Source organism: Camelina sativa, chromosome 3 (genome assembly GCF_000633955.1).
Source record: "Camelina sativa cultivar DH55 chromosome 3, Cs, whole genome shotgun sequence".
Lineage (NCBI taxonomy): Eukaryota > Viridiplantae > Streptophyta > Magnoliopsida > Brassicales > Brassicaceae > Camelina > Camelina sativa.
This window is the reverse complement of record NC_025687.1, coordinates 16,659,883-16,672,675: the sequence shown is the minus strand read 5'-3', so window position 1 is coordinate 16,672,675 and position 12,793 is coordinate 16,659,883. Positions and strand designations below refer to the sequence as shown.

The 12,793-nt window shown below is 33.3% G+C and overlaps 2 protein-coding genes across 2 annotated transcripts in view; one reads left to right on the top strand and one right to left on the bottom strand.

Moving 5' to 3' along the window:
* On the top strand, nucleotides 1,725–10,800 carry LOC104779051 (zinc finger BED domain-containing protein RICESLEEPER 2-like). The gene is made up of 5 exons (XM_010503447.1): nucleotides 1,725–1,772; nucleotides 1,828–2,361; nucleotides 8,538–9,436; nucleotides 9,532–10,691; nucleotides 10,763–10,800. The coding sequence occupies exons 1-5, from the start codon at nucleotides 1,725–1,727 to the stop codon at nucleotides 10,798–10,800; spliced, it is 2,679 nt and encodes an 892-aa protein (XP_010501749.1).
* The window catches only part of LOC104779050 (probable methyltransferase PMT18), a 10,887-nt gene continuing 10,201 nt past the window's right edge, over nucleotides 12,108–12,793 (bottom strand). Inside the window, exon 5 of the mRNA XM_010503446.2 lies at nucleotides 12,108–12,385. Coding sequence (XP_010501748.1) covers nucleotides 12,373–12,385 — 13 coding nt within the window. The 3' untranslated portion in view covers nucleotides 12,108–12,372. The remainder of the gene's footprint in view (nucleotides 12,386–12,793) is intronic.

The following is a 12,793-nucleotide window of genomic DNA, read 5'->3' as shown; positions in this document are numbered from 1 at the left end:
ACTGGCTAAAAATTGCCTAATACCAGTTTATAGCTAGTCTTGTTCATAAATTGTTTTTCGTTTTCAATATTTAAAAACCGTTAAATTTTCAATTTAAGGGAAAAAAAAACAACTCTCTTAAATGTTGGTTTTCCCTGAATTTCTAAAATAATCATAAAAACATTTTTAAACACAACAATCAAATAAATATAAGACACACAAGATAAAGAAGATTGGGATAGATAGTTCTAAAGTAGTTAAGATGAAAGACCGGTCCAGTATGATTTTACAACGAAAAGGATCTTCTCAGGGTTGAAGGGACAATTCTCATGATCCAAAATCTGTCTCTTCCACTTTATTTCATTGGTTATGCTTTGTATCTTCATCAGTGTCTCAACATTTTCCCTAAATACCAGTGTTCCCTCTTATCTTTGTATTCTATCCAATTATCAATGTCACATCACGCCCTAAATCATCAACAATGAAAACATCAAAATTACGCTTGTGAGATCTCATTTCAAACACAAAATGATGAAAATGCACATTTTGTTAGTGGAAAAATAAACAACGTAGATCTTATTAATAAAATGTGCATTTGGCTTGTATAAAATCACGTTTGGTTCAAGTTAACTTATATATTTTCATTTACATGAGAATTTTATTTACAAAAAAAAATGATTTACTTTTCTTTAATTTTGTTTTAAACGTTTTCTATTAAATAAGTGTCAAAACCTACAAAAATATACATTTTATTAAGTTTAAATTATCGATAATATATATATATATATATAATATAACTACTTTTGTAATATAATTTAAGTTATACTTTTATAACATATACATATTGTTATTTTTTGAGGTTTCATTTGTAAACTCTTTTTCTCTTGTGTAGAATATTGATTACAAATGAATGTTCGTAATGTTATCATTATTATCTTCTTCTTTTCTCTTACAGGCACGAGTATCGATAACCCTTTCCCAACCAAAACTTCCGGCGCCGGCAAGGCTCTTGCCCGTCGGCGTCGGGATCTAATCGACCCAGCTCTTGCTCTGTTCATCTTTATTCCGATTAGTGTAACCATGTTTAAGCTTTTTCTCTACTTTTTCCCCCTTTTAATCATTTTTAAATACCTAATAAATTTGCCTTAGATCCATCCAAAGACCATGGCAGGCTCCCACCGATCTATCACTCACCGGAGATCCTTTCTTCGCTAAACTCGGGCAGCCAACATATTCACCATTCATCATGCCATTTACTTGTGGAACTAGGATTTTCCCTAGTGTACCTAGTCTCCATAGTCGAACCAAACAGAGGCCAACGACGTTCCCCGCCGCCCTTCCACCAACCGGAGATGATCCTTGTAGCACAAATCTCTCTGATTCTTTCGGGCAATCGTCATTTTCATGTATCAGTTTGGCAAACGGTTCTGAAGCTAGGATTCTCCCCAGTGGACTTAGATAGTAATGGCGAATTGCACTACGCTCACCGCAGGATGCCGCCGATCTACCACTCACCGGAGAAACTCATTGCACCGCAGATCTCTCCACATCTCTCGGGCGGCCACCATCCTCACCATCACCGGCGGCTCTTCTTCCTGAAACTAGGGTTCTCCCTAGTGGACCTAGTATTCAGGATAGACCCATTAAGCCAAAAAAGGCCTAATTTCTTCAACTTCCATCAAACCTGCAATAACAACAAGATTAAGCCCAATACCTCACACTCCTTGTGTCTCCTTTGCCGAGTTATGTCTTGTCTCCCGTTATTCGATGGTCGAAGACTCCATTGGAGAAAGGTAACACCAGTTCCATTTTGGTCAGTCACACATCTTGTATGGAACCTTGTTGCAGTTGTCTTTAGGGGTTTGCGGATTGAGTATCATCCTCTCCGATTTTATGGTCTATGTTTCTCAAACTGTACTAGCAAAAGTGGTACATATGGTCTTTAGGTTCAATGATAGTTATCATTTATGCTGGTTATATGATGATGATAAGCATCTCTTCTCTACCATCCTCATCACTCGGATCCCATACCAAATAGCCCTTGATGCGTTTTATCGAAGTGATCTAATCCCTCTGCTTTGGATGTTAAAGCAACCTCCTCTCTACTACACAAACATAGTCCTCCGAGTCTGTGCTGTTTGGGTACTATGGGCAGTGCTTTTTGCCCCTATGGACTCCAAAGTCTCGAATCTCTTCTCATCGTCTAAGCGTCGTTTGACCAAGACCAACCATCCGTCCTCTGGTTTATCCAAAGATGGCCTATCGATTTACCTTGATCTCTCATGTGCCAATGGGCTCCCAAACTCATGGTTCATAGCTCTCTTGGATTTACAATCGATGTTCTCTACTTCTAATCTTATGGCATTGGGGAATGCCTCTATTGTAATATTTTGAACTTTGAAACTCCTCTTTGTACTTGTATTTGTGTACTTGAATGAATGAAAACAAAGGGTTTGACAAAAAAAATGAATGTTCGTTGCTTTCTTCTTTCCTTTTCTACATTTATCTCATGTGACAATCAAACTATAGTTTTTCATAACAATCTCTTTGTGACACCTGGGTTTGCGGATAGGTTTAAAAGAATTGATTTGACCACCTATGTCACCTAAGTGCACTTATCTTTTCGGTCAAAGGTCCTGAGAGAACTCTACAATTAAGCGTGCTTATGCTAGAGTAGTTTCAGGATGGATGATCTTTCGGGAATTGATTGTCGGAACTGTGCGAGTGAGGACAAAACACAATGAAAGATTATGTGGTGATTTGTAGGGACGGTAAACAAGTCTTTCAAACCTCCCGAACGTAGCAAACCGACCGTCGGATAGAGGTGGGCCCATGGGCCGGGAGTGGACATGGGGACCAAAAATCAAGGTGACGGTTGGAGCATTACAAATGGAATCAGAACAAAACCCAAAAGAGTGTGGGGTCGAGTAGGCTCACACCATCGAGGGTGACGGTTTTGGTGCGCAACGAGGACGTTGCGGTCTCTTAGTGGGGGTAACTTGTGACACCTGGTTTTGCATAGAGGTTTAAAGTAATTGATTTGGACATCTATGTTCCAAAGTGCACTTATCTTTTCGGTCAAAGGTACTAAGAGAACTCCACAATTAAGCGTACTTATGTTGGAGTAGTTTCAATATGGTGACCTTCTGGGAAGTGATTGTCGGAACTGATATTGGACCCATGGATTGGAGTGGACATAAGACCTATTGAAAGGTGGCGGTCGGGGCGTTACACATATAAAATTCTACACATAACTTAGTTAAGACGAAATTAGTATTCAAGATGGAAATATAGTTTGGGTTAGCTGATATTGGATTGTTTTGCTTGATTATATAAAAATGTAAGACTTGGATATAGCCTATTTTACTTATGATAGGTGTGCTTAAATGTTTTTTATATTTTTTATTTATTTATTGTGTGTCATTTTCAGACGAACTTTTCTACCAACTAATCTTTTACATTTATGTTCAATTTGATTGATGCATATCTGTAGGCAAGATAGTTTGTTAGAAAATTAAGTTTTTGACCAAATAAAAATAGACACTACTGTGAATTTGATGATGTAGAGAAACGGGTTTAGAAAAGAAATATCTTAAATAATTTTTAATAGGAATCATTAAAGTGAATTTTGTATTCATCTTTAAACAAGTATATTATATATAAACTTATTCTCTAAATGATTATTAATTTTAGCGACCAAATAGGAACGAGAGCTAAATTTTTTTTCCACAACCACATAAGATAGAAAAAATATTACAATAACAACATGATAAAAAGAGAAATAAATCATTCACATTTGAAAAAAGTAAATAAATATCTGTGTGTGGTCTACAGTCAACACTTTTAAGAGTGAGAGTTAATTTATTTTGACCAAGTTTAAATTATTACCTCAAAATAAGAGTTTTTAATGGCAATAGATATTCACATTAAAGAAATTATAATAAAAAGGGAAACAAATCCAAACAAAATTCTGAATATCATTCCAAAATATATCATGTAGTTTTTATAAAATTACAAAAATTTAGAGAGATTGTGTGGTATATAAATATATTTGAGGCAGAAGAAAGATATCATGCATTTTAGAAGTTTTCCAACAGATTATTACATGTAAATTGTTGATTCAATTGTTTTTACATGCAAAATGTTTATTTGCATAATTACTATTGCTATTTCAATTGTTTTTTTATTATGTATTTTGAAATCTTTGTGTTTGGAGCTGCATTTAATCTTAGAAGCATCACGTTTCTAGAATCTAGATGAAGTTTTGTTTTTAACTCGAATTTGTTTTCATAAGTATCTAGTTTCTTGCATTTCAAAAATATTTCGCCCTCAAACTATTTATAATTTTAATTATGTATCAAACTTTCGCACACCAAAATTTTTGTGAAGTTTGATGAAGTCTTTTGTCTCGCATGTTATATCAAGTTTTAATTATGAAGTTTGATGTATTATTTCTTAAGCAAACATATACTTTAGACGAACAAGATCTTTGGATCCTAGCAAATAGTGGCTGTCAATCTATTTATTCAAACTGTTATCTTAATTTAAAATTATTTTCTGAAATTTATGGATACCATCTATTCAAATATTTGTTTACATTTTTTTGAAATTGCTATCTGCATTGAGATATGTGGATAAATCATTGAGTTCTTATTGGGATCTCTCAAAATCTGTTTAAGCACTGGTCAGGAGTCTAACATAATATTTGTAATTTTGCTGAGCATATTTGGCTATATTACAATTCTTTTTTACTGTTTATTAATCAAAATTGTTTTTTTTATCTTGTAAAAAGCTAAGAGACATAAAAGACTCTGTGACACTAATTGTAAGAAGAACTAATGGAGATCGACAGATCTAGAGGAGACTATACAAGCAATAGCGATCAACCTCGAGTGCATTGAACACTCAACATACATGCTTCCCTTACAATGCTTTTATCTTGATTGCTCAAAAGATAAATCCCGGTTAGTTTTAAAATACAATTTTGCTCTTTGACTAGAAGAAATATATGTGTAACAACGATCTATTTTTTTTGTTTGGTCGTCGTAAATGAGATTAATCTCAATATAGTGACAAAAATAATTTGTCGTAAGTTAATAGAACTAAATCATAACTGGACGTAAATATGTCATATTGTTGTCAAATAGCTCAATCGTTCAATTGCAAATATATATATATATATNTATATATATATATTCCTATAAAAAATACCATAAATAAAAACATGCATGAGATGAAAGCAAAAAAAAAAATGAGAGAGTTTAGTTATGCTATTTGATGTCTACGTTAATGGATGTTAAATAACTTGTGAGAATTTTTGTCTGAATTTCTTTCTTAAATTTCTTTCTTGAGAATATAAATATTTTATTTGCTATCTTGCATAACTTACTGCATGGACACAACCCTCAACATCAAATATTTTTGTTTTTAATACTTTATAACAGATACATATCACCATGGATCATTCCCAACAAGCATCATATTTCCTTCATTGTCTTTAAAGAAAACTATTTTAAAGACAATGAAAGAAATATAATGCTTGTTGAGGATGATCTATAGTTGTTTGTGTCTCCTATAATTTAAGATATGTTAAGATTTCAAAATATATCTTTTGATGTTGAAGATTTTGTGCATGCATTGTGTTTTGCAACATAATAAGGAAAATATTTATCTGCTTAGGAGAAGAAACGAAATCCAGAAATAAGTTCTCTCAATTTGAATTAACATTTTTTACATCTTTTGACGTATCAAGAACTCTCAAATCAGATTATTAACGTTTTTCATGCATTTTTTTCAGGTTCAGATATCGGATTTGGTTAATATGCCCATGGTTAAGTTATACATTGGGTGTGAAAATGGTCCATAGTCCACATTTTTTGCATTGGTACATGTTTTACTTTGACAATTATTAAATTTATTCTCTTAAAATAAGAGGATTTTTCTGACAATAATTAATTAAATTTAATAATTAATGCTAGCCGAAAAGAGAAAAAAAAATCCAAACAAAATTCTAATTAAATATAATTCATGTAGTTCTTTATACTTGGTTGATCATTGGTATATAAAATATTATGGGGCAGAAGAAAGAGATTAGACATGTTTAATTCATGCTATGAACCTTTTCTTTTGAAATATGAAACATTTCATAAGTTTTCTAACAGATTTTGCTTGGAAACTGTGTATTCGATATTAGTTTTTAAAGAATTATGGTGCGAAATCATATGATAACTTATATCTTATTTTATTACAGTTTTCTTGAATTGAAATAATTAATATTGATATTTCAATTTTTTTTTATCATTTTTATATATTTTGAAATCTTTGTGTTGGCAGCTATATATAATTTTAAAAGCATCATTTTTGGATTTAGATGATGATTTTTTAAATATAAGAATTTGTTTTCATATATATATATATATATATATAATTACGATAACTATTTGAATTATATTGGTGATTTGCACGCGAACATATACATATTTTCAATTATGATATCTATTTGAATTAATTGTTTGCAACAAATGTTCGCGCGCAAATCACCAATATAATATTAGTATCTTTTTAAATTTTGGTATGGATTTGTTTTCTTTTAGTTTGATAGATCACTTCTTAGGTCATTTCTTAACTAAACATGCATATACTTTAGAGGAACAATATATTGTCGTAAATATTATGTCGTTTAATTCGTTATACCTCTTTCCTTTTACATATGTCATAATGCTTCCTATTTAATGAATGCCCTATCATTGGCTCAACAATCATTATAGGAGTATCTGTTGTTTAGTCATAGTAGTAATGGTTACATCGAAAGTGCTTCTTATAAAAAAAACGTGTATATTTTTAGGTTAATATTGTATTATTGCAAAGTGAGGTTTCATCCTTTTCATTTTGCTAATTTGTCTCACTTATGGCTCATTTAGTATGATTAACTTATCTTATAAGCTGAAAGCATAACATATATTTTTGTAAGAAAAAAAGTTTTGCATTTAGGGGGAACATATGACCTTAATAATCCACAATTGTCATATTGTTTTATGCTAAAAGGCATACATTCACAAGAAACTAACAAATAGCAAAAGCATCATATCTTTCCCAGACAATAAATAACCAAAAGAAAATTTTAAAATATAAAAACATATTAAAAGAGGGACATAAGAATATCTCAAACTTAAACGTCATTGGATTCTTAGTGGCCATCTCATAAAACTAACGAATAGGGAACCTACACAAACCTGAGTTAAAAGTACTAGTGTAATAGAGTGTATTATACATAAGCTTGTTTGAAGCTATTATAAAAAGGAAAATGAAAACCCATATGAAGAATATCTCAAGCTATCCATTCATCTTAGGGAAAAATTTTGAAGCCAAATCATATCATATCGGTTCGACTGCAAAACATGCTTATCAAGTAATCTTTTCTTTCATTGGTTGATTCATTTGTCCGTTGTAGCCAATGAAAAACTAGTTGATAGGTTTCTTTTGTAGCCGAACCTATTAGGATAATATTAGGATTTAGATGTTTTACCTAAAATGAATGCGCTTGTGGTTTTCTTTATATGGGTTTCCCTTTTTTTTTTATAGTAGCTTCAAAAGCTTATGTCCATTACACTTTAATATACTAGGAATCTTATAGTACCTTTAACTTATGTTCATGTATGTTTTTTTCCCGACAGTTTTAAGAAATGGATACTAGGAATCCATTGGTGACCAAGTTTGAGGTTTACATATATTTTTCTTTTAATATAAACTATATATAGAGGTTTTCTATCTTTAAATTGTTGAGATACTGTTGGTTAATTATATAGGGAAGATATTACGCTCCTGCTATTGTTGGATTTTTGGATACATATGTCTTTTAGAATGGAACATTATGTTCCCAATCATGGATTATAACGCTTATTCATTCTCTTTTAAGTGCAAAAATTTCTCTTTTTTTACAAAAATATAAATGTGCCTTTCTCTGATATGATCAGTTCGTCACAATAAACAATAACAACAAACAAATGGTTTAACTAGGCCTGCGATTCCGACCCGAACCGAACCAACATTCAGGGTAAACGGTTCGGTTCGGTTGATTTGGTTAAACCGATCGGAATAGAAATAATATAGGTTCGGTTTTACCTTCGGTTCGGTTCGGAGGTAGGTAACCGATTATTAAACCTAAGTATATAAGCTAAAATATTCTTAATTAACAACTAAACTTAATCTCTTCGTTCTCTCTCAAGCGGCTGAGCGACGGAAGGTGTTCAAAGTTCGAAGCATCAACTCATCTGTATTTTCCGATCTAAGCTGTTTGGATCTTTTCTTCTCTGCTAGAGTGCTAGTCTTCATCATCGTTCTTCACTGTAAGTTTTTTTTGTCTCGAAGCTTTGTCTCATAGTTTGAACAAACTAGTATATGTCTCTGCAAATGGATATTAGTTCTAGTTTCAGGAACAGTAAAGTATATTTCTATTCTGTAAAGAGTATGTTTATTATGTGTTTTTGTACATGCTCTGTAACTGATGGTTATTAAACTTGTAGATAAGTGTCTAATTCAAGTTGTATTGCCAATTGTAGATGGATTCAGAATCGATTCAAGACAACAATGATTATTTGGGTGAAGAGATTGAAGGAGACGATGGTCCACCAGTCTCGCCAGTTGGAGGGAAACGATCAAGAGCAAGTTCTACTTTGCCAGCCAAAGCAAGAAAAAAGCCAGCTCACAGGTCATTCATGTGGCAACATTTTGTTCAGAGGGATCCGGATGTTCCACTCAACAATTGTCTCTACTGTGGCCAAGAGATAGGGTGTGATACTGTAAGAAATGGAACAAATGCCATGAAGGCTCACCTTAGTAGGTGCAAGTTGTTTAAGAAGCATGAGGAGAGTGGTAGTCAGAAAGTGTTGGATAGTGATAGTAGTGGAGTTATGACAGCAGTGAAGTATGATAAAGGTCTGTTTAGGAGATCTGTGAATGAGATGATAGTGCTTAATGAGCTACCTTTTGCATTTGTGGAATCAGAAGGTTTTAGGAGATTATGCAGCAACAATCTCCCCATGTACACAATTCATTGCACGAAGACAGCCACTTCTGATATTTATGGGATGTTTTTGAGTGAGAATGCTGCTTTGAAAGAGTTGTTTGGTCACCAAAAGCAGAGAGTGTCGATGACAACCGACATATGGGTCCCTCCAACCACTTCTTGTAGTTACATGGTGGTCACAGCTCATTGGATTGATCGATATTGGAAATTGCAGAAGAGGATCATTAGCTTCAAGCCTGTCACCGATCACAAAGGAGATACTATTTCATCACACTTGATTGGATGTCTCGGAGAATGGGGAATTGAGAAAGTCTTCATGGTGACAGTTGATAATGCGAAAGCGAATGATAAAGCTTTAAAGTTGTTCATAGATGCTTTGGTGATGAAAGGACATGATGCATTATTTGCACATGGGGATTATCTTCACATGAGGTGTTGTGCTCACATTTTAAATTTGATTGTAAAAGATGGATTAGCTAAAGCAAATCCGAGTATCATGCAATCCGCAATGCAATCAAGTATTGCAGGTCTTCAGGTGCTAGATTCAAATCTTTTCTGTTGAGGGTTGAGACTGGAAATTGCAGTAGAGGAAGCTTGTGTCTTGATGTTGCCACTAGGTGGAACTCCACCTATCTTATGCTCACAGCTGCAATCAAGTTCAGAGTTGCGTTTGAGAAGATGTTGTTGGAAGATAAATTGTACAATGAGTATTTCATGGAGAAAGAAGATAATGTCGAGGATGGAGTTGAAGGGGAGAAACGTGTTGGTCCTCCAAAGTTTTCTAATTGGGATGAAGTGCAAAGGTTAGTTAAATTCTTGAGAATCTTTTTCAATTGCATATTAGCTTTTTCTGCAACAAAATCAGTGACATCTTCTATTGCCTACAATGAGATCGTCATTATCAAGAAAAACTTGATCAATCTAAGCTGCAACTCTGATTCACTCTTAAAGACCGAAGCAATGGTGATGAAGTCCAAGTTTGAGAATTATTGGGATGGTCTTATCAACATGAATCCACTAGTGATCATTGCTTCGGTCTTTGATCCGAGGAGCAAGATGCAATTTGCTAGTATTTGCTTCGACAAGCTTTATGGGAAGGATAGTGTCGAAGCTACTCATCTCAGATCATCAATTAAGAGTGTGATGAAGAAGCTATATGAGGAGTATGCGTCGAAGCTTAGCTCAACCCCTTCTCAAGGTGAGAGTAGTACTGCTGCCAGAAGTAATCATGGAGAATCAGTAGATACAAGTGCCATGTTTGATTTGTCGGATGATGATTGTTATGAAAGGAAGGATTCATTGTACTCTGACATGATTTTGGATGCAGCATATGAAGAATCTAGTAGTGAGCTTGACATGTACTTACTGGAGAAACCTGTGCCAAGAACCCAATATCATTTGGGATTGGATTACGATGTTTTATCATGGTGGAGGAAGAACAATTCTAAATTCCCAATCTTGGCAGAGTTGGCAAGAGATGTGCTTGCCATTCAAGTGTCATCGGTGGCATCTGAGTCCTCATTCAGCACAAGCGGTCGTATTTTGGACCGTTATCGAAGTTGCTTGTCACCACACATGGTAGAATCCTTAATTTGCACTCAACAATGGTTGAGGAATACCATTCATGAGGACAAACTAGCAAATTTGGTTCAAATGTTTGAAGAATTGGAGTTTCACGAGTCATTAGGTAATTCATTTTTCTAATCTGTTCATTTTTCTTTTGACTTATTCCTAATTGCATTCTTTTTTTTTATGCAGCTTCAAAGGTTTATGGACAGCCATCTGTAGATTCTTAAGTTGGCAATTAGGAGAAACAGGGCATAAAGGCTTGTCTCTTATTCTCTATATCTTTTGAACAAAAAAACTTTCTATCTAACTATTTTTTTGCCTCAACAATGACAGCATACCAAATGCATCTCTTAAGAACTTTAGTGAACATTGGTATCTTGTCATTTGTCATATGTTTTTTGAACAAATTCTGATCAAGGGATATGTACTGATGTTTTTTGGAACTTAATGACTTTGTTTCTATGATGTTAAACATTTGATGTAAGTGTATTTTGGAACTTAATGTTTGATTATTTATGTTTGCAATAACCAAACTAACCGGAGTGGAGTGTAATAACCGAAGAAACCGTTAACGAATCGAACCGAACCGGCAGGTAAATCGGTTCTATTCGGAATTGTTTTCAAATTTCAGAAAAAAAACCGAAAACCGATTAACCCGAATCGAAAAAACCGAACTAATCGAATTCGCAGGCCTAGGTTTAACCAATGAAAAAGATACTCGTTGCATTTTTTTTGTTTTTTGTAGTTCAGTTGAGGCATGTGTTAAAATTGATTCGCTAATTAGCCAACCAAAAGGATATTTTTAATTTTTAACTGCAACACAATAACTAAACCGAAGAACATTAATCGGAGAATTCTTGCTCGATTGTCGAATTTCTGGGCATGTCCAAAGATTCGACCATGGTGAATTTAGATATGAAAACAACTCGAATGATAAAAGTATTCACAAAGAAGTTTTAGCGCATCAAACAAATGAATATAACCATGTTGCATTTTACTAATTTTAAGGCTTTTTCCTAACTGCTTCCCTTCAACTTCTTTTATGCTTTATGCTTCCAAACGATTATATCGTTCCAACCTCCACAAAGGTATTCTCTCAAACCCATTATGGTAAATATGTCCAACTGCATGGCGTTTTTCATCTTCTTTTTTCATTTCTATCAAATTCTTAAAAGATGTCAACTTCAAGATTTTGTTTCCACTCTACGTACTCTATCACTTCCTTGAGATCGAGGGGTAGCATCAAGGAAAGAGTAGTATCATATCATCTATGAATACTCAAATCCCATATATTACTCTAGTATATATTAATTATATTATTTATGTAATCCTTTTAATTATGCTTTTCATTATGTTATGTGCTTATATAAAAATTATACCATTTCATACAATAATAACAATAACAATTCAATTCAATATTCTTCATTTACAATACCAAATTAATGGCTGAAGATTGCCTAATACTAGTTTATCGCTAGTCTTGTTTATCAAATGTTTTTCGTTTTCAGTATTTAAAAACAGCTAATTTTCAATGTAAGAGAAAAATACTCGCAAATGTTGTTTTTCTCTGAATTTCCCAAAATAACCATAGAAACTTTTTAAAACACAACCAATAAAACAAAAATGAGACAGAGAAGGTAAAGAAGATTGGAATAGAGAGTTCCAAAATAGTTAAGATGAAGGACCAGTCCAGTATGATTTTACAGCGAGAAGGATCTTCTCAGGGTTGAAGGGACCTTTCTCATGATCCAAAATCCGACTCTTCTGTTAAAAGTAATTCATCATCACTTTCACATGTGCTACAAAGATTTACTGAAAGTCAAAAAGAGAAGGTAATTAAATAGGACGGTGCTTCTATTGTTGAAATAAGAAGTGGTGGTTGTTATGTTTGTCAACAAAAGTGGGCTGCAAGCTTCCTATAAATAGAGAGAGATCAAGCGAGAGCAAATCATCCCATAGCATCCAATATAATAAAGAGAAGTTGCAATACTAAGCAACATATAAATAAGAGAGTGTGTGAGGTTTGGAAAAATAACGAGTGGTGTGAGATTTGAGTGTTTTTACTATAAGTTATAAACTTTGTATTGTGAGTGATTTACAAATAAATATAAGAGTGTTTTATTTAGTTGGCTTATATATTTGTGGTTAATTTATAAATTGTGTATTTACAAGATACCAATTATACTTTAACCCAATATTAAACCGATTAATTTCTCAACA

Coding starts and splice junctions, on each gene's coding strand:
- LOC104779051 (XM_010503447.1), top strand. CDS start 1,725: ATGTCTTGTCTCCCGTTATTCGATGGTCGAAGACTCCATTGGAGAAAG. Junction 2,362..8,537: donor CATTGGGGAATGCCTCTATT/GTAATATTTTGA, acceptor TGCCAATTGTAG/ATGGATTCAGAATCGATTCA. Junction 9,437..9,531: donor GGGGATTATCTTCACATGAG/GTGTTGTGCTCA, acceptor CAAGTATTGCAG/GTCTTCAGGTGCTAGATTCA.